The sequence below is a fragment of the Budorcas taxicolor genome, chromosome 17 (genome assembly GCF_023091745.1).
Source record: "Budorcas taxicolor isolate Tak-1 chromosome 17, Takin1.1, whole genome shotgun sequence".
NCBI lineage: Eukaryota > Metazoa > Chordata > Mammalia > Artiodactyla > Bovidae > Budorcas > Budorcas taxicolor.
In genome coordinates, this window is record NC_068926.1 from 40,365,963 (window position 1) to 40,387,951 (window position 21,989).

Genomic DNA, 21,989 nt, shown 5'->3' on the forward strand with positions numbered 1-21,989 from the left:
ATCCGCTGGATCATCGAAAAAGCAAGAGAGTTCCAGAAAAACATCTATTTCTGCTTTATTGAGTATGCCAAAGCCTTTGATTGTGTGGATCACAATAAACTGTGGAAAATTCTTAAAGAGATGGGAATACCAGAGCACCTGACCTGCCTCTTGAGAAACCTGTATGCAGATCAGGAAGCAGCAGTTAGAACTGGACATGGAACACCAGACTGGTTCCAAATAGGAAAAGGAGTACATCAAGGCTGTATAATGTCACCCTGCTTATTTAACTTATATGCAGAATACATCATGAGAAACGCTGGGCTGGAAGAAGCACAAGCTGGAATCAAGATTGCCGGGAGAAATATCAGTAACCTCAGCTATGCAGATGACACCACCCTTATGGCAGAAAGTGAAGAGGAACTAAAAAGCCTCCTGATGAAAGTGAAAGAGGAGAGTGAAAAAGTTGGCTTAAAGCTCAACATTCAGAAAACGAAGATCATGGCATCTGGTCCCATCACTTCATGGCAAATAGGTGGGGAAACAGTGGAAACAGTGTCAGACTTTATTTTGGGGTGCTCCAAAATCACTGCAGATGGTGACTGCAGCCATGAAATTAAAAGACGCTTACTCCTTGGGAGGAAAGTTATGACCAACCTACACAGCATATTGAAAAGCAGAGACATTACTTTGCCAACAAAGGTCCGTCTAGTCAAGGCTGTGGTTTTTCCAGTGGTTATGTATGGATGTGAGAGTTGGACTGTGAAGAAAGCTGAGCACCGAAGAATTGATGCGTTTGAACTGTGGTGTTGGAGAAGACTCTTGAGAGTCCCTTGGACTGAAAGGAGTTCCAACCAGTCCATTCTAAAGGAGATCAGTCGTGGGTGTTCATTGGAAGGATTGATGCTGAAGCTGGAACTCCAATACTGTGCCCAACTGATGCGAAGAATTGATTCATTGGAAAAGACTCTGATGCTGGGAGGGATTGGGGGCAGGGGGAGAAGGGGACGACAGAGGATGAGATGGCTGGATGGCATCACCCACTCGATGGACATGAGTTTGGGTGAACTCCAGGAGTTGGTGATGGACAGGGAGGCCTGGCGTGCTGCAATTCATGGGGTCGCAAGGAGTCGGACACGACTGAGCGACTGAACTGAACTGAACTGAACTACATATAAAATAGATGATCAACAAGAACTTACTGTATAGCACAGGAAACTATGTTCAATATTCTATCATAAGCCATAAGAATAAAATGAAAAGAATATGAACATGTATCATGGAACATGTATACGTAAACATGTATATATATATATATATATAATTGTATATATATGTATATATGTATATATACATATATATATAATTGAATCACTTTGCTTTGTAGCAGAAACTAACACAACATTGTAAATAAACTGTACTCCAGTAAAACAGATTTTTAAAAAACAAGCTCCTCTTGACTATTTACTGTTTGAGGAAGGTACTATGATTCTTTTCCCTTACAGAGGAAGGAATGGAGGTCTTGACAGCTGAGGCCCCTTGCTGAAGCTGTATAGGGGGTCAATGATGAAACCAGGATCCCAGCCTAGGCTGTGGGTTCAGGGACGCTGTGGGTTCAGGGACTTAGTGGGAGTCCAGCATGTGAGAGGGGAAATGAAGTCAGAACATGGGGCTGGAGCCACAGTGGGAGGCACCTAGCTGGGTGAGCACTTTTCCATGTGGCAGGGTCTGGCCGGGTCAGTCCCAGCTCTTTTGTCTCATAAGCACCTCTCCTTTCTTCATGGGGCCTCAAGGGTCTACTGGTACTCCATTCTGCATCATTTGCACACAAGATGCTTCATTCATAATACCAAAATGAGTCATCAGTAGTAGATACAACCCACTTATTTGATAAAATAAGAAAGAGCTCAGTAATAGTTATTTTCTGTATTGTTTGTTCCTTTATTAAATCTTGAAAAACTTTTTATTGGAGTATAGTAGATTTATAATAGTGTGTTAGTTTGAGGTGTACAGCAGTCATTCAGTTATACATACTGAATCACTGTATGTATACATACATATGTATGTACATATATCTATTTTCCCAAATTCTTTTCCATTGTATGTTAATACAAAATATTGAGTATAGGTCCCTGTGCTGTACAGTAATTCCTTGTTGTATAAATGATATGATATGATATTTGTCTTTCTATGTCTGACTTCACTCAGTATGATAATCTCTAGGTCCATCCATGTTGCTGCAAATGGTATTATTTGATCCTTTTGAACGGATGAATAATATTCCATCACATATATATGTACCACAACTTCTTTATCCATTCCTCGGTTGATGGACGTTTAGGTTGCTTCCATGTCTTGACTTCACAAATAGTGCTGCAATGAACACTGGGGTCCCTGTATCTTTTCAAATTGTGGTGCTCTCCAGATATATGCCCAGAAGTGGGACTGCAGGTTAAAATGGTAACTATATTTTTAATTTTATTATCTTCAAGCTTCTATGTATTAAGTTCTTTACAGTGTTTTAAAACATATCATCAAATATTATCTCTGGCAATTTGGGAAAAAAGAGAAATGAGATTCCTCCCAAACTTCCTTCCAGCCGCACCCTGTGCATTCTTCCAAATCCCACCTTCACACAACAGTGTCCTGGAAATTTTTCAAATTAACCTAAAATAGAGAAGTATTGTTGGTATGGAGTTGATCAGTATGTAGACTCACACAGACACACATATTTCAGAATTTCTGGGTGTTTTTCACCACAAATTTCTCATTTATGTTTGGGTTCATTTAGGTGAATCACAGTCTCATTAAAATTCCTAAGATCTCACACTCATGTTGTTAGCAACACAGAAGACTTTTAAAAGATAACAAAGCTTCCTTTTTCAACCAAGTTATAAAAGCAAAATAGAAAATAGCTTTTCTAAAATTAGGTGTGCCTTGGAATGGCTGCTGTTCCTTTCCCAGATGGGTGTGTGTGTTTAGTTCTCACAAGTTATTTGAGTCCTAACAGTTTGTTGTTTAATATAAAAATAATTACATCAGCACCTTTCATCCTTAAGTGCTGTGTAAAGTAGTGGCTTTCTTGATACCACAGGAAGCCACTAGCTTGGGAAGGCCTCATAGTGACCATCTGTGAGCAAGGAGAAGCCTTGGCTACAAAGCCCAAATAGCCCTCCATTTTTTGGGAAAATAGTATATTGGATTGGCCAGAAAGGTCATTTGGGTTTTCCACATGATATTATGGAAAAATCTGAACTAACTTTTTGGTTAGCCCCATATTAACATTAACTTCCTAATGTTGCTGCTAAGTCACTTCAGTCATGTCCGACTCTGTGCGACCCCATGGACTGGCTCCTCCGTCCATGGGATTTTCCAGGCAAGAGTATTGGGGTGGGTTGCCATAGCCCTAATATACGGGTGTTAATATTTCCCCATTTCATAAAACTTGGCTTTCTATTGTTGCTGTTGTTTAGTTGCTAAGTCGTGTCTGACTCTTTGCAACCCCATGGATTGTAGCCCACCAGGCTCCCCTGTCTGTGGGATTTCTCAGGCAAGAATACTGGATTGGGTTGCCGTGTCCTCCTCCAGGGGATCTTCCTGACCCAGGAATCGAACCTGTGTCTCCTGCATTGCAGGCAGATTCTTTGCCATTGAGCCACCAGGGAAGTCATGGCTTTCTATAGGATTCCTCAAGTAGATTGAAGGAATCAATTGTACCTGAACTCCCAGAAAATAAATTTTAAGTTCAATGCTTCCTTCCTGGAACAGATCATGAAAACAAAAAGCGAGATAGGTATCACTGACATGCACTCTCTGTGCTGCGTCCAAAGCGGTTCTGTGGACAAAAGGTTGGTACCTGGGCACTGCCTGTCCACGTATCACCAGGCGCCCCAACCCCAGGTAACTGGCTTCCCAGTCAGTGTGGGCTTCCTCCTGGCTGTGACTTTATGGATGATTTTTGGTGAATTGGAACAAAACAGACATCCTGATCCTCACATCTTTTGTTAGGATATGGAAATGTGAAAACAAGAGGAAGGGGGGAAGGAAGGAAATAAACTCAAAGTAATTTAGAGTCTCATGAGTGCTTTTATTTCTAATTAAGGAAGGCTAAAAATGTGCCATGGTGGTTACCACCTTCTGTAGGGCTTAACATACATGTTGAGTATGCTTTTCAATAAAAATATAACCTTTTAAAAAATATTGCACTTCTTAAAATTAGTATTAAGCATACTCCATAGGTTTTCAACAAATATTATTTGATGATGCTAACAAGATACAAAGCTAAGAAAAATGTATAAATTAGAATGGGTTCTAGTAAACTTGACATTTAACTCCACAATCAGGCTTCTTTAAATATACTGTCAAGAATTCAGAAACTTGGGCTTTATCTAACATCCCAGGCACAGGTGGCTAAAATACCAGGACATATGTTTTCTGAATCTGGCATTTATCCTGGCTTTTTGAGATGTTTGGAAGAAATTCTAATATCATTATAAATTTAGGATTATAGTTTTCCCTATTATTCATATGTAACACTTCTGAAGTATGTCAGCTGTGTTGACAAAAGTGCCTAGAATGCATAGCAATCTGGAGCTAGCTATTCTCTTCCCAGGACTCAAGAAATCTTTATTGAGCAAATTGAAAACAACCCATTCAATAGAGAGGCCCCTGGTATGTGGTCCCACTGTCTCTGGACACAAAGAAAATGGCACTGAAAATAAGCGCTTTGGGGCCCATACAGGCTCTTGCAGTTGGGGAGGAATTCGTAGGAAGTTTCTCTGTGTTGTCGTCATTGTTGAAGTTTTTAGTGTGACTATTGGTGGGCACAGTGCCAGCCACATCTCAAATGGCTATAAACAACTTGAGGTGTGAGATCTGTCTTACTTGACTTTCTATTGACAGCATCCACAGCCTTCCTCCTGGTACTTAGCACGGCCTAGAAGATCATAAAAAATGATGGGAAATGGAGACTGAAATCTCTTTCTTTTTTCATGCAAAGTCTTTGATAACAAACCAAGTTGAAGAAGGGAGGTGGGGTACGGGGGCTGTGGAATGAGCTTTTAAGTGTGCGTGAGCTGGAGAATTATTCTCCTCCTAGGTTATTCAATAGTGATTCAAGGACTACTTAGCTTTTATTTTATTTTTTTCCTTTGCTGAAACTTAGTTATACTGTTACGTTCACAATGCCTGTGTTACCACCCCTAGTGCAACTCTGTACTGTAAAGCTAATTGGACAATTAACTTGGGAGGAACACACTTCCTAACCTTTGAATTAACAGCAGTGCCAACACATTAGAAAACTCCGAGGGTGAAAGCAGTCACCAACCAGGCACTTAATTATATTTCAGGAACTGTGGCCTGGGCACAAGCAGAGACTTGGGAACCTCCTGTGTAGCTTTCCTGTAGCTTGAATATTTGAGTCCACTCATATTTCAGACCCTGGTAGGGACCATCCGCCACCTATGGATAAAAGACTGGTTGCAGAATGATTGGTTACTCATCACAAATCCTAACAATTCCCAACAGAATAAGTTCTAGTGTTGCTAGAAGTGCTCATGTATCTTGAATTATCACGTGGATAAGGAAAACATTAATCTCCCTGGAGAAGTACAGAAAAAAACAACAGAAATGTGCCTTCTTTCTGAGGATAAATAAGGCAGTTGGCATTTATAATGCTTTTCAAGACAAATCTATCTGTGTGGTCTTAATGAAAAACTGAATATGGAAAAAGAGTCAGTTGAAGAATTTTTTATATTTCCCCTATTTACATGCTAATCTGCCCACTATTCTTTACGTTTCAGTTTTCCCATTGATAAAATGAGCATGGCATTAGTTTTCTGTTGAGTGTAATATATTGCCACTAAATTAGAAGCTGAAGCTCCAGTACTTTGGCCACCTGATGTGAAGAGCTGACTCATGCTGGGAAAGACTGAGGGCAGGGGGAGAAGAGGATAGTAGAGGATGATATGGTTGGATGGCATCACTGACTCAATGGACATGAATTTGAGCAAACTCCAGGAGATAATAAAGGACAAGGAAGCCTGGTGTGTTGCAGTAAACAAGAACATCTTAAAGCAACACCATTTATTTGCTCACAGAAGCAAATCATAGATCAGAAGTAGATTAGAAGTCCAGGGAAGTCTAGGCTTGATTCTCTGCTCAGAACTCACTAGGCTGAATTTCAAAGTGTCAGTTGTGACAATGATCAAATCTGAGGTTTGGGGGCTCTTCCAAGTGCATGTGTTTGGGGCAGATCTCAGTTCCTTGTGGCTATAGGACTGAGGTCCTATTTCTCTGCAGCTGCAGGGAACAGTCTCAACATCAAGACGCTGCCCACATCCCTTTGTCGGTGGTCCCCTCTATCTTTAAAGACAGCAACAGACACTCTCCCTCGTGTCCAAATCCCTCTCACATTTCAAATCCCTTTTACCCAGAGGTGCCCAGGTCCTTTAAAGAGCTTGAATGATGAAGTTAGGACCACTGAGGAAAAACTTCCTTTCTTAAAGTCAGTTGATTTGGAATCTTTATTACACCTTAAAAATCCCTTCACAGCAGTACCTAGGTTAGTATTTGGCTGAAGATCTGGAAGAAGGTGTATATATAAGGGAATGAGCATCCTGGAGGTCTTTAGAATTCTGTCTTCCACAGGGAAAATCATGTTATATAATATTATTATAATCTTAGAGTATTGTCAAATGGATGAAGTGGGATAAATGTGTAGAACACTTAGCATAGTTCCTAGTATAATAAGTCTAAAGAAGTGGGATCTAGTATTATTAATGCCTCACTATAGTATGTTTTCTTACCTACATGAATTTTAAAATTATATTATGACAAACACTTTAGAAACGTAATGGAATATGTTTCTCATTATTTGGATCCTCTACAGAAAACGCATACTATGGTCAGAGTCAAGGAACACAGGAAACTTAAGGTTTAGTCTGTTTGTTAAAATTTGATAAGCTAATTCAAGTTATTTAAAAACAGTGCAATAAAAAAAGGGGAGATCAGGATAGAATTCATATTGGTCCTCAGCTCAAGCCTCCATATCCTTTGGCATAAAATGAAGTATGGGCATCTGCACTGTTGTTCACTTTTTGCTTTTTAGTAAGAAAAATGCGTCACAGACCCCATGCCTTAAACACCGACATTTTTCAGGGAGATCTGCTTTGTGTCTACTCCTGCTCTGAATGTAAAATGAATGCTTCAAATGCTCTATCCACACAAAGGCTTGGTGCCCCCTTTCTCCCTTCAATAGTTCCAGTTGAGAATAGGCAGCATTATGTAATTTGGTGACCAGGCACCAACAATGAGAATGCTTCTCCCTGGCTGTGGGAAGAAAAGCAGCTAAGGGGTTAACCGTAATATTTTGCAAATGGAGGCAAGTGAAGAAAAAAATTACATTAGCATAAGAAAAGGTAGGCTTAGGGGATTTTCCACTCCACTGTTGGGTGTAAGCGCTCCATGTGACCAAGGAGGAGGATGGCAAGAGAAACCCTAGTGCTTACGCTGTTCCAGAAATGCATGGCCATTGTACTCATCCTACTGAAGAGAAAGTCCTCCTAGTTACCGAGATGGGCAATGGTCCTTTCTAGTAAGAAAAGTCACTATTGGCTATATTAGGAAAAACATCCTGAGTTAAGCCTGGCAAGAAAGTAAGAGGATTCCTCAGTTATGTCACTTCTAGAGGAGAGGTGGTTTGTGATTAAAAGTAAAAATATTAAGCAGTGATTTTCATTATTAATTAGAATGGACCCAAATGTCTGTAATTAATTTCACTTAAATTTAATAGCTCATTTGAGAAATTGTGCCTAATTCACAGTATCTAAATGTAATTAGCAGATATTTCTTTTTCCTTAATACCTAGACTTATTTAAAGATTGCTTAATAGGGAATATCCAATTTCAAGTTATAATTATTTTTGCTAGTTGAAAGCATGCAAAATAACTGCAAAGATTCTTACTGATCTCCTTAGCATAGAACATACACTACTCAGTTGTTACCTGTTTCTATGAAGGTGCTGAATTCGTTTTTGAATCGGTCTTTGCTTCACTTTTATGAATAACTGACCAGTAAAAAAAAGGGGGGGGATTTTTTTGATTCTGAATTTCATTAGATTTAATAACAAAGTGAGCACAACTGTCCAAATAAATCATGATGAGTCTCATTAATCAAAACAGAGAAGGGTCAGCTTATTTCAGGTAAATTTCTATGACATTATGTGCTGATAACTATAGGAGAAATGGGGTAGGGTTAGAGGCTAACTGAATGCATTGTGTGTTTCTAAGGAAAATCTTTCCAGATTAAACCAGTGAAACTTTGGGTTATTAAAAATGAGAACAAAGATCAAAGATTATCCCAGTCCTGGGAAATTTGCCCATAAATTGATAATAAAATTATTTGTAAGTCAGTTGATAAGATTGATATTGAGGGAATAGGTGTCAGGAGTCAGTTGAGACTCAGGAGTTGGATGAGAATGGATACATGTGTACTTATGGCTGAGTCCCTTTGCTGTCCACCTGAAGCTATCACAACATTGTTAATTGGCTATACCTCAATATAAAATAAAAAGTTAAAAAAGAAATCAGTTGGAAAACAAAAATTTTACTATTATAGAGAGATTGTTGTTCTTTAGTCACTAAGTAGTCATGTCTGACTCTTTGCAATCCCATGAACTGTAGCTTGCCAGGCTCCTCTGTCCATGGGATTTTCCAGGCAACAATACTGAGTAGATTGCCATTTCCTTCTCCAGGGCATCTTTCCAACCTGGTATCAAACCCACATCTCCTGCATTGACAAGAGGATTCTTTATCACTGAGCCACCAGGGAAGTCCTAAACACAGATTATCACTTTTCAAACTTTTGGAATAGTGGCTTAGCCTTGCATTTAAATCTTGTTTATTTTGTCTCTTCCTTTGTTTATTATTTTACACATGGACATTAAACATCTAGAAGTGATCAAGTTTTCAGATCCTCATCACTAAGAAATGACTTAAATAGATCTGCTTTCCCAACACAACCCTTGATCAGAAAAGGCATTATAAACCAAAGCTTGAGGAAAAGGGAAGAAAACAGGGGAGATAAAAAAGAGTACCAGGTGATTTAACCAAGATTAACATTATGATGGACCTAACAGAAACCGAAGATATTAAGAGGTGGCAAGAATACACAGAAGAACTATACAAAAAAGATCTTCATGACCCAGATAATCACAATGGTGTGATCACTCACCTAGAGTCAGACATCCTGGAATATGAAGTCTAGTGGGCCTTAGAAAGCATCACTATGAACAAAGCTAGTGGAGGTGATGGAATCCCAGTTGAGCTATTTCCAGTCCTGAAAGATGATGCTGTGAAAGTGCTGCACTCAATATGCCAGCAAATTGGGAAAACTCAGCAGTGGCCACAGGACTGGAAAAGGTCAGTTTTCATTCCAATCCTAAAGAAAGGCAAAGCCAAAGAATGCTCAAACTACCGCACAATTGCACTCATCTCACATGCTAGTAAAGTAATGCTCAAAATTCTCCAAGCCAGGTTTCAGAAATACGTGAACTGTGAACTTTCAGATGTTCAAGCTGGTTTTAGAAAAGGCAGAGGAACCAGAGATCAAATTGCCAACATCTGCTGGATCATTGAAAAAGCAAGAGAGTTCCAAAAAAACATCTATTTCTGCTTTATTGACTATGCCAAAGCCTTTGACTGTGTGGATCACAATGAACTGGAAAACTCTGAGAGAGATGGGAATACCAGACCACCTGACCTGCCTCTTGAGAAACCTATATGCAGGTCAGGAAGCAACAGTTAGAATTGGACATGGAACAATAGACTGGTTCCAAATAGGAAAAGGAGTACATCAAGGCTGTATATTGTCACCCTGCTTATTTAACTTCTATGCAGAGTACATCATGAGAAACGCTGGGCTGGAAGAAGCACAAGCTGTAATCAAGATTGCTGGGGAAAATATCAATAACCTCAGATATGCAGATGACACCACCTTTATGGCAGAAAGTGAAGAGGAACTAAAGAGCCTCTTGATGAAAGTGGAAGAGGAGAGTGGAAAAGTTGGCTTAAAGCTCAACCTCAACATTCAGAAAATTAAGATCATGGCATCTGGTCCCATCACTTCTTGGCAAATAGATAGGGAAACAGTGGAAACAGTGTCAGACTTTATTTTTGGGGCTCCAAAATCACTGCAGATGGTGACTGCAGCCATGAAATTAAAAGACGCTTACTCCTTGGAAGGAAAGCTATGACCAACCTAGATAGCATATTGAAAAGCAGAGACATTACTTTGCCATCAGAGGTCCATCTAGTCAAGGCTATGGTTTTTCCAGTGGTCATGTATGGATGTGAGAGTTGGACTATGAAGAAGGCTGACCACCGAAGAATTGATGCTTTTGAACTGTGGTGTTGGAGAAGACTCTTGAGTGTCCCTTGGACTGCAAGGAGATACAACCAGTCCATTCTGAAGATCAGTCCTGGGTGTTTTTTGGAAGGAATGATGCTAAAGCTGAAACTCCAGTACTTTGGCCACCTCATGCAAAGGGTTGACTCATTGGAAAAGACTCTGATGCTGGGAAGCACTGGGGGCAGGAGGAGAAGGGGACGACAGAGGATGAGATGGCTGGATGGCATCATTCACTCGATGGATGTGTTTGAGTGAACTCTGGGAGTTGGTGATGGACAGGGAGGCCTGGTGTGCTGTGATTCATGGGGTTGCAAAGAGTCGGACACGACTGAGTGACTGAACTGAACTGAACTGAACTGATAACTTGTCTATGGTAAATTATGCTGTAATGATCATTGGAGTGCACATATCTTTTCAAATTATCATTTTCTTCAGGTATCTGCCCAGGAGTCAGATTGCTGGATCATATGGTAGTTGTATGTTTAGGTTTTTAAGGAACCTCCGTACTGTTTTCCATAGCGGCTGCACCATTTCACATTCCAAACAACAGTGTAGGAAGATACCTTTTTTCTACATCTTCTGCAGCATTTACTATTTGTAGACTTTTTGGTGATGACAATTCTGACCAGTGTGAGGTGATACCTCACTGTAGTTTGGATTTTCATTTCTCTAATAATTACTGCTGTTGAGCATCTTTTCACAGGAGGGTAAGGTGATGTGAAAAAAGCTAAGCTGAGTCTAAATGATGTCATGTTATAGTTGCTGGGGGGAAGGGATTGTTAGGGAATTGGGATGGATATGCACACAATACAAATATTTAAGATTGGTAACCAAGAAGGTCCCACTATGAAAAACAAAAAATAAATAGTAAGTCCTGGTTTTGAGTGCCTGCTCATGTAGATACAGAATTATGAGATGTTTAGAGATTGCAGATGACACTCTTCTGCACACCCAACACCTGTCCTTTTATAGAGAGGGCAGGGAAAGCACAGAGGGTCAGATTTATTTTACTTCTTGTATCTTCTCTTCTCAGTTCAAGAATCAAAAGCCCATCTTTCCTCAAATGAATTTAGCGTTTCTTGTTTAATTGCTCCACCTGACCTCCTCTTTTACTAGGAAACCAGACTCTCAGACATGTTCATGCCAAGTGACCTTGGAATCAGGGGACATTGATTTTCTTCTTTTTACAGTATGGAGAGCTCAGTCAAGCTGCTATTGACAAACTAAGCCACAGATACCAGTGCCCATGGTAAGTATATTTACATCAATTAATTAATCTTTCCTCCTAAATTAGTACCAGAGTTAATTCTTTTTATTGAAGTAAGTTGCTTTACAATGTTGGGTTAGTTTCTGCTGTACAGCAAAGTGAATCAGCTATATGTTTACCTATATCCCCTCTTTTTTGGATTTCCTTCCCATTTAGGTCACTACAGAAAATTGAGCAGAGGTCCCTGTGCAATACAATAGGCTCTCATTACCTCATTATCTATTTCATACCTGCATTGTTCTTCAATTACTCAGTCGTGTGCGACTCTTTGTGACGCCATGGACTTCAGCACACCAGGCTTCCCTGTCCTTCACCATCTCCTGGAGCTTGCTGAGACTAGTGTCCATTGAATTGGTGATGCCATCCAACCATCGCGTACTCTGTCATCCCCTTCTTCTCCTGCCTTCCGTCTTTCCCAGAATCAGGGTCTTTTCTAAAGAGTCAGCTCCTCACATCAGGTGGCCAAGTACTGAAGCTTGAGCTTCAGCATCAGTCCTTCCAATGAATATTCAGGATTGATTTCCTTTGTACCTACAGGTATGTGTGCTAAGTCACTTCAGCACAGTGGTGTATATATTTCAACTCCAATTTCCAAATTCTTTCCATTCACCCCTTCCCCCTTTGATGTCCATATATTTGTTCTTTAAGTCCGTGCCTCTATTTCTGCTTTGCAAATAAGATAATCTATACTACTTTTCTAGATTCCACATATATGTGTTAATATACAATATTGCTTTTCTCTTTCTGACTTACTTCACTCAATAACAGAGCTAATTTTTCTTAATTATTATATGTCTTATAGGTTTATTTGTACATTTGTGAATTTTTACTCCTAATAAGCACAGAAAATCTTCACTATCTACTCGGTCAGTTCTGTTGCTCAGTCGTGTTCGACTGTTTGTGACCCCGTGGACTGCAGCATGCCGGGCCTCCCTGTCCAACACCAACTCCCAGAGTTTACTCAAACTCATGTCCATTGAGTCGGTGATGCCATCCAACAATTTCATCCTCTGTCATCCCCTTATCCTCCTGCCTCCAATCCCTCCCAGCATCAGGGTCTTATCAAATGAGTCAGTTCTTCGCATCAGGTGGCCAAAGTATTGGACAACATCAGTCCTTCCAATGAATATTAATGACTGATTTCCTTTAGGATGGACTGGTTGGATCTCCTTGCAGTCCAAGGGACTCTCAAGAGTCTTCTCCAACACCACACTTCAAAAGCAACAATTCTTCAGCATTCAGCTTTCTTTATAGTCAACTCTCACATCCACACACGACTACTGGAAAAACCACAGCCTTGACTAGATGGACCTTTGTTGACAAAGTAATGTCTCTGCTTTTTAATATACTGTCTAGGTTGGTCATAGCTTTTCTTCCAAGGAGCAAGCGTCTTTTAATTTCATGGCTGCAGTCACCATTTGCAGTGATTTTGGAGCTCCCCAAGATATAGTCTGTCACTGTTTCCACTGTTTCCCCATCTATTTGCCAGATGCCATGATCTTAGCTTTCTGAATGTTGAGCTTTAAGCCAACTTTTCTACTCTCCTCTTTCACTTTCATCAAGAGGCTCTTTAGTTCCTCTTCGCTTTCTGCCATAAGGGTATTGTCATTTGCATATCTGAGGTTATTGATATTTCTCCCAGCAATCTTGATTCCAACTTGTGCTTCATCCAGCCCAGCATTTCTCATGATGTACTCTGCATAGAAGTTAAATAAGCAGGGTGACAATATACAGTCTTGACGTACTCCTTTTCCTATTTGGAACCAGTCTATTGTTCCATGTCCAGTTCTAACTGTTGCTTCCTGACCTGCATATAGGTTTCTCAAGAGGCAGGTCAGGTGGTCTGGTACTTCCATCTCTAAGAATTTTCCAGTTCATTGTGATCCACACAGTCAAAGGCTTTGGCATAGTCAATAAAGCAGAAATAGATGTTTTTCTGAAATTCTCTTGCTTTTTCGATGATCCAGTGGATGTTGGCAATTTGATCGCTGGTTCCTCTGACTTTTTAAAATTGAGCTTGAACATCTGGAAGTTCACAGTTCATGTACTGTTGAAGCCTCACTCAGAGAATTTTGACCATTACTTTGCTAGCATGTGAGATGAGTGCAATTGTGCAGTAGTTTGAACATTCTTTGGCATTGCCTTTCTTTGGTATTGGAATGAAAACTGACCTTTTCCAGTCCTGTGGCCACTGTTGAGTTTTCCAAATTTGCTGGTATATTGAGTGCAGCATTTTCACAAGGTCATCTTTTAGGATTTGAAATAGCTCAACTGGAATTCCATCACCTCCACTAGCTTTGTTCATAGTGATGCTTTCTAAGCCCACTTGACTTCACATTCCAGGATGTCTGGCTCTAGGTGAATGGTCACACTATCATGATTATCTGGGTTGTAAAGATCTTTTTTGTGTAGTTCTTCTGTGTATTCTTGCCACCTCTTCTTAATATCTTCTGCTTCTGTTAGGTCCATACCATTTCTGTCCTTTATCGAGCCCATCTTTGCATGAAAATTTCCCTTTGTATCTCTGATTTTCTTGAAGACATCTCTAGTCTTTTCCATTCTATTCTTTTCCTCTATTTCTTTGCACTGATCACTGAGGAAGGCTTTCGTGTCTCTCCTTGCTATTCTTTGGAGCTCTGCATTCAAATGGGTGTATCTTTCCCTTTTTCCTTTGCCTTTCACTTCCCTTCTTTTCACAGCTATTTGTAAAGCCTCCTCAGAGAATCATTTTGCCTTTTTGCATTTCTTTTTCTTGGGGATGATCTTGATCCCTGCCTCCTGTACAGTGTCACAAACCTCTGTCCGTACTTCTTCAGGCACTCTGTCTGTCAGATCTAATCCCTTGAATCTATTTCTCACTTCCACTGTTAACAGTAAGGGATTTCATTAAGGGGAGGAATGGGGCAGGGCAAGTGAGATGAGAGCACAGAGCAGGAAAAGGGAACCAGCCTGTTAAGAACTGCAGCTGGATGTTGCAGGGTGGGGCCTTTAACTATATAAATGGTTGTTTTCAATGAAAGAACAAAAATATAACTTTTTTGGTTAAAAGCCCCTCATTTCGTGCTGTTGGCCTAGAAACCATCATATAGCATCATGTTAGTTAATCAATGTAATCCTATTAAAGTCACACAATGGCTTGAATTGACACTCTCTTAAGGCAGCTGGTAACCTAAATGAAACATGTCTAGCACAGGATATGTTCAGTTACAGGAAGAGAGCAAAACCTATGCTTGTCATCTATTGGAACATATAATTCAGATTTCTAAGGGAAAAGAGATCAGCCAGCATTGCTCTTACAGGAGTGCAGATTCAATAATGTCTTTGTTCTCCTTAGATTTTTGGAGGTCAGTGTTCCTGCACTTTTGGGACACTAAGCACAACTGCTGCTTAAAAACCTTCTGGCCTCACTCTCAGGCTTGGCAGAGGCTCTGAAAGAGGATGACTCTACCAGGTCCAGGTGTACCCACCTGATTGCATCCTCTCAGCTGTGCCAAGAGCCATCTCTTTCCTGGGCAAGGTTTGTGTTTAGCCTCCCCAGCTGTTTGCATGTTATGTTGCCAGTCAACTGCATTCACTCAATAAATCCAGCATCTCCTGTATTCAAAGCACTGCTAGACTCTGCAGCCATGGTGCTGAACAAGCCTAAGAACTAAGAGAAGTCAGTGAGGACTTCCCTGGTGATACAGTGGATGGGAATCCACCTGCCAGTGCAGGGGACACAGGTTCAATCCCCAGTCTGGGAAGATTCCACATGATGTGAGCAACTAAGCACATGAACCTACTAGGCCTTGTCTCTAGGAGGCAGCAATTACTGTAGCCCATGTGCCTCAAGCCTGTGCTCTGAATAAGCAAAGGCGTCACAATGAGAAGCCCATGCATTGGCAACTAGAGAGTAGCCCCCACTCACCTCAACCAGAGAAAGCCTGTGTGCAGCAACATAGACCTAGCTCAACCAAAAAAATAAAAATAAATGAATAAATACATTTTAAAAAAGAGAATTCATTGAAAGATTTAAAATAGGGAACAATGTGAAAAAAATCACTCTGGAATATTGAAGTGCTGCGTGGAGAAAAAAATTGAAAAGTGACAAGATAGTTGTAGGAAGCTCAGCCAGGAAACAATTTCATTTCAACAAGTTGCTCTTGAGTTTTCAGTGAGCTCTGTAAACAATCCAAAATCAGTTGTGATGATGAGCGTTGTGAGAAGGAAAGGATTTGAGCTCAGCTTTTGAAGGAACGCAGGCTTTAAATAAATGAGGAGAAGAAGAGATGATGTTTGCTGTGACAACAGGGAGTAAGAATGTATTCAGAGATCGGATGAAAGAGCTTTTAGCATTATCTTAATTTTACAGGAGAAGAAATTGAACTTCAGATGCTAAGTAAGGTACACAAACACAGGTTACAGAGCTACTATCTTAGTCCAAGTTGACTGATTCCACAGCTCTGGGTTGGGATCTGGGCTTGAATCTTTTCAGAAGGCTCTTCAAGCGATTCTGATGATCATTCAGGGCTGAGAATGATTTGTGAGGACTGAAAGAAGAAAGGGATGAGCCTAGGGGCACCCACACCTAGGAAAAGGTGAGTGAGCATCATGGAAGAAGGAAAGAGCCTCAGAGGCAGGGACCTGAGGACAATGGGAGGCTGTAAAAGGCAAGAAAGAACTCAAAGATGAGGGTTTATACAAGGAAATTGAAATCCAAGAAAACAATAACAGACAAATATTTGGAAGTTATCAATGGTCTCAGAAAAAGCATTGGAGGAAGAGAAGAATAAATTGAGGGCATATAAGCAGCACTGAAGAGTTTTTGTCGGCTGACGTAATAGAGCCAAGAGACTGCTCTGATTTTGGGACCAAAAGTTCAGTCAAGGACAATGACAGGATTTCCTTGCATACTTTGAAAATTTAACTTTCTTGAAATCAGGATGTATTTTATGGTAGTTGTTTTCAGATGTAATGACTCTCTTTCTGACCCTAAGTTAATCTGTATTGAATCAATGGTGTGCTATCCAATTTATTGCATCTAAAATTGTCGTCGTTATTTGAATAAAGCTCCCCTAGCAGTCCTGACCTTGAGGGTAGGTGGGGGAGATCCAAGATTTTGAGCCTCATTTACAAGTGTAAATGCAAGAGATCTGGGTTCGATCCCTCTGTTGGGAGGATCCCCTGGAGAAGGGAAAACTACCTACTCCAGTATTCTGGCCTGGAGAATTCCAGGGACTGTATAGTCCATAGGGTCACAAGGAATCGGACGCTACTGAGTGACTTTCACTACTACTACTAAAGACTGGTAAAAACATACTTCAGCAAACTTGAGATGAAGGTCTGCTATGTGACAAGTTCTCAAAATTTATAAAGTAATAAGCAGGGTCCTTGTGCCCAAGTCACTCACAGACTTTCAGAACAGATAGATGTAAAAAGATTTCAATACAACATCCACTGATGGGGAATGACCACAATAACTGGGTGTGGGTTGACTTCATCCTTTTCCCTTCTGAATTAAAGGAAACATTCTTTTGTTTTAAATACGTAAGTTTCTCTAGACATGAGACCTGATGATTAACTCATTTTTATGTGGTCTCTTCTCGCAGCTAGGTGTTTTCCAATATATATAAACAGTATGTCTAATTTCAATAAGAAGAATCAAAAGCACAGATAGGAAGTGGGAGAACAGTTTGCAGTCAAATTAAGAGTCAGTTTATAAGAGAATGCACTGCAAATAGTGAATCAGTGGGACTTTTGTTTTGAGAAGTGAAATCTGTAAGTTACATGTTACTGAAAATTATAGAGCATAGCAGTATCCTGCTTTACTTCCCTTACCTTTAACATAGAGTTTGACATATAGGGGTACTCAATATTCAGTGAATCAGATATAAAAGACAAAATCCCTGTTCTTAGTGTACTCAGAATGGCACAGATTGGTACAGCTCAAGCCGGAAAAACTGGAGGACTTTTGTTCATGAGGACTTCCTGAGTGAGATGAAGTTTAAGCCGGGTTTGGAAGGAGAACATTAGGAAAATCTCTGGTTGCCTCTCTGGGTACGCTTGTTATCCATGCACATGAAAGGCTTGCTGAGATTATGAAATCAACAGACTCATTCACAGGCAAACTTCCTTCCAGAAAGGCACTGCCAACACGACTATGCCCTAATGTCACTATGAAGTTGCCTCTTTGCCATTTATTTGCCAATGTGTCATTTGTCTTAGGACTAATGTCTTAAGGACTGGTTCACAGTCCTGTGGACAGCCACTATCAGTAGATGGTGGGGTTGCGGGTGTGGGTGTCAAGGATGCCGCAGATTCTAAAGTGAGGGTGACCAAACTAGGTGTCAGTCAAGAAGAGAGGAGCAACATGACTTTTAAAAAGTCAAAATTAACTACAACGTCCCTAACTTTTCATTTATTTGAGAGTCACAGCTCTTTTCAGTGTGTTGGCTCTCCTGTGTCTGCCTTCCTATAATCAAAGGATTTGTTTGTCAGCTTCCATTCTCAGGAGGTGCACAGCATGGCATCGTTAAAAGAGTGCTGAAATGAAAATCAAGAAAAGCTGGTCTCACCAGGAATTTATCCTTCTCCAGGAAAAAAATGAAGGAGGTGTAGCTAGAAGGAGACCAAAAGTGTTTGCAGTGATCCAAAGTGAGATATAGCCTAATATCCCCCAAATAAGGAATTGCAAGCAGTGGTGAAGTAGAATCCACAGTGATTAAGAGATGTAGTACATATATACAATGGAATATTACTCAGCCATAAAAAAATGAAACAATCCCATTTGCAGCAACATGGATGACCTAGAGAGTGTCATACTGAGTGAAATAAGCCATGGAAAGACAAAAAACATATAAGATCACTTATATGTGGAATCTAGAAAAATGATACAAATGAACTCATATACAAGACAGAAACAGACTCACAGACATAGGAAATAAACTCATGATTACCAAAGGGGGTAGGGGGAATAAATTAGGAGATTGGGATTAATGCACACATGCTACTATATATAAAATGGATAAACAACAAGATCCTTCTCTATAGCACAGGGAATTTTACTGAATATTTTATAGCAACTTATAAGGGAAATTAATATGAAGAAGAATATGTATATTCATATATATATGTGTATTTGTATATATATATATAACTGTGCTGCACTCCTGAAACTAACATGATACTGTAAATCAACTACACCTCAATAATAAATAAATAAATAAAATATTTTTAAAAACAAATAAATAGAGTTCATAGAGGGGAAAGGGGGGATTCTGAAGACACTTGCCACATTCAAGTCCCCATTGTAAGACCTGGAAGCTGTGACAAGTTATTTAAACTCTTTATGCCTCAGATTTCCAATCTGTAAAGTGATTATAACAGACTCTACTCCTCTGGAGTAGATGTTTTATACAGATGTGTTGTTATACATACAGCACTTAGAACAGCACTTGGTAAGTATAGTAAATGCTCAGTAAACAGTGTGACCACATATTTTATTACCTGAAATAGGACTCTTTTGAAAGTAAAACAGGAAGCTAATGGAGTGAGGTCACCTGTACAACAGACTAACCTGTAGGTATCCTGAGCAAATCAGGCCACTCTGTTAATAAACATTCCCAATTAGTTAAACAGGTGAAATGCATTGAAATAAATGAATTTAAATAAATCCATTAAAATTCTTATTACATTGTTAGGAAAAACGATCAGTATAGAGATTCAGTATGGGAGAGAAATTTCACACTATAGAGTTAATCTGGCAAAAGTGGAACAGAAGTCCAAGAAGAAAGGAGAAAATAAGAAAGAAAAAAAGAAATTAAAATTAAATCAGTCTAGTGTCTAATAGACCTCTAAAGGGATCAGAGAAAACAGAAGAAAGAAAATCAATAATGTAAGAAAATTTCTCAGAAGGGAAGAACATGAATTTTCAGATTGAAAGGCTCTATCACATCATGGGAAATAGATGAGGAAACAGTGAAAACAGTGTCAGACTCTATTTTTTGGGGCTCCAAAATCACTGCAGATGGTGACTGCAGCCGAAATTAAAAGACACTTATTCCTTGGAAGAAAAGTTATGACCAACCTAGATGGCATATTCAAAAGCAGAGATATTACTTTGCCGACTAAGGTCCGTCTAGTCAAGGCTATGATTTTTCCTGTGGTCATGTATGGATGTGAGAGTTGGACTGTGAAGAAGGCTGAGCACCGAAGAAATGATGCTTTTGAACTGTGGTGTTGGAGAAGACTCTTGAGAGTCCCTTGGACTGCAAGGAGATCCAACCAGTCCATTCTAAAGGAGATCAGCCCTGGGATTTCTTTGGAAGGAATGATGCTAAAGCTGAAACTCCAGTACTTTGGCCACTCATGCGAAGAGTTGACTCATTGGGAAAGACTCTGACGCTGGGAGGGATTGGGGGCAGGAGGAGAAGGGGACGACAGAGGATGAGATGGCTGGATGGCATCACAGACTCGATGGACGTGAGTCTGAGTGAACTCCGGGAGTTGGTGATGGACAGGGAGGCCTGGCATGCTGCGATTCATGGGGTCACAAAGAGTTGGACACAACTGAGTGACTGAACTGAACTGAATTGAATTGATCAAAGAAAAATGACAACAACTGTATTAAGATATGTCACTGTGACACTTCACTTCTGGGATGAAGACAATTGCCAAGCCTTCCAGAGGGAGACTAAGACATGTACAAAGGGTCCAGAATCAATGAGGCATCACACTTCTTTCCAGGGATCCTAGGCTCTGGAAGACACTGGTCAATGACTGCTCTGCCTGCTAGAAAGTGACTGTCAACCTGGAATTCTATACTCTGCTCAACTGTCAAGTGGGGAGGTAGAAAAGAGACATTTTTACGCATGTATGTATTCCCAAAATGCATTGTTTCCTAAGAAGCAACTGGAGAATATCATCTAGCAAGATAATAAGGGAAAGTCCAGGAAAAAGAAAGGAATATGATCAAAGAAACAAGAAACCCAACAAAGGTGACAGGCAGAGAAGATTCTCAAGATGGTAAAAGAGAAGACCAGGAAAGTGGACATGCAGGAGCCCAGAAGAGGCACAGGGCAAGCGGGGGCTCCTCAAGGGGCACTTACATTATACAAATATTGAGTGAAGTCCTGAAGAAGCAAATGAGCTGAAAGTGGGTGATTTTGGAGAAGACAATGCTGGGACAAGGAGCAGAGAGAGATGAGAGTATTGTTAATTATAAACATTTTAGTACTACTTATTTATTATTTATGCATTTTGTTGAAGTATAGCTGACTTACAATATTATGTAAGTTGCGGGTATACAATGCAGTGATTTTTAAAAATAATTAGGCTGTGTTCATTCTTAGTTGCAGTATGCAGGGTCTTTCATTGCAGCTCAAAGACTTTTCTAATTGTAACTTGCAGGCTCCAGGGCATGCAGGTTCAGTAGTTGTGACAGGGGGTCTTAGTAGCCCAGCAGCATGTGGGATCTTAGTTCCCCAACCAGGGATCAAACCTGCATCTGCTGAATTGAAAGGTAGATTCTTAACCACTGGACAATCAGGGAAGTCCCACAACATGGTGATTCACTTTAGTACTATTTATCTGTATTATGCATATGTACCTAAATGATCGCATTCAAATAGAAAAAGAATTAGCATCACATTATGTGCAAAGTACAAGCATATTATTTGATAAAAATGAAAATGAATTATAAAGTGAGAGAATAGAAACTCAGTTGAGTTTTAGTAGCTATGGTTCTAAGTTGAAAAAAATTTCTAAAACTACAACTTTCAGTACTAAAGAAATATGCACTGACCGGAATAAACAGGGCTTTCTGTTTATGCAGAAAGGTAGAAGGTGTGCCTGTATTTGGCATGAATTAAGGGGTGTGTAGAAAATTGCCTGTTTTCTTTCATAATGAAATACTGCCAAAGCCAGTTGTTAAACTAGCACCGACTTAATGACAGCCACTATTTAAAAATATATTGGTACATAAATACTTGCTTTTCTCTTGGAGTTGTTTTCCTCAAAACATCTATAAATCTTGACAACTTTCTATTTTTAAGGCTGTCGGTGACTGGCACTTTGGAGGGATTTCCACAAGCATTAAGGAGCAAAGTGCTGCAATTCAAAAAATTTTTGTTTTATTGAAGTATAATTAACTTACAATGTCATGTTAATTTCTACTGTACAGCAAAGTGACTCAGTTATATACAAGTATATATAATATTTATATATTCTTTTCCATTCTAGTTTATCACAAAATATTGAATATTGCTCCCTGTGCTATACAGTAGGCCTTGTTGTTTATCCATCCTTTTAAAAAATACATTTATTTGGCCCTACCAGCTCTTAGTTCCGGCACCCAGGA

The 21,989-nt window shown here is 39.8% G+C and overlaps 1 protein-coding gene across 1 annotated transcript in view; it reads left to right on the plus strand.

Moving 5' to 3' along the window:
- The window catches only part of C17H4orf45 (chromosome 17 C4orf45 homolog), a 131,102-nt gene that overhangs the window by 58,258 nt on the left and 50,855 nt on the right, over positions 1-21,989 (plus strand). Inside the window, exon 3 of the mRNA XM_052654447.1 lies at positions 11,577-11,635. Coding sequence (XP_052510407.1) covers positions 11,577-11,635 — 59 coding nt within the window. The remainder of the gene's footprint in view (positions 1-11,576; positions 11,636-21,989) is intronic.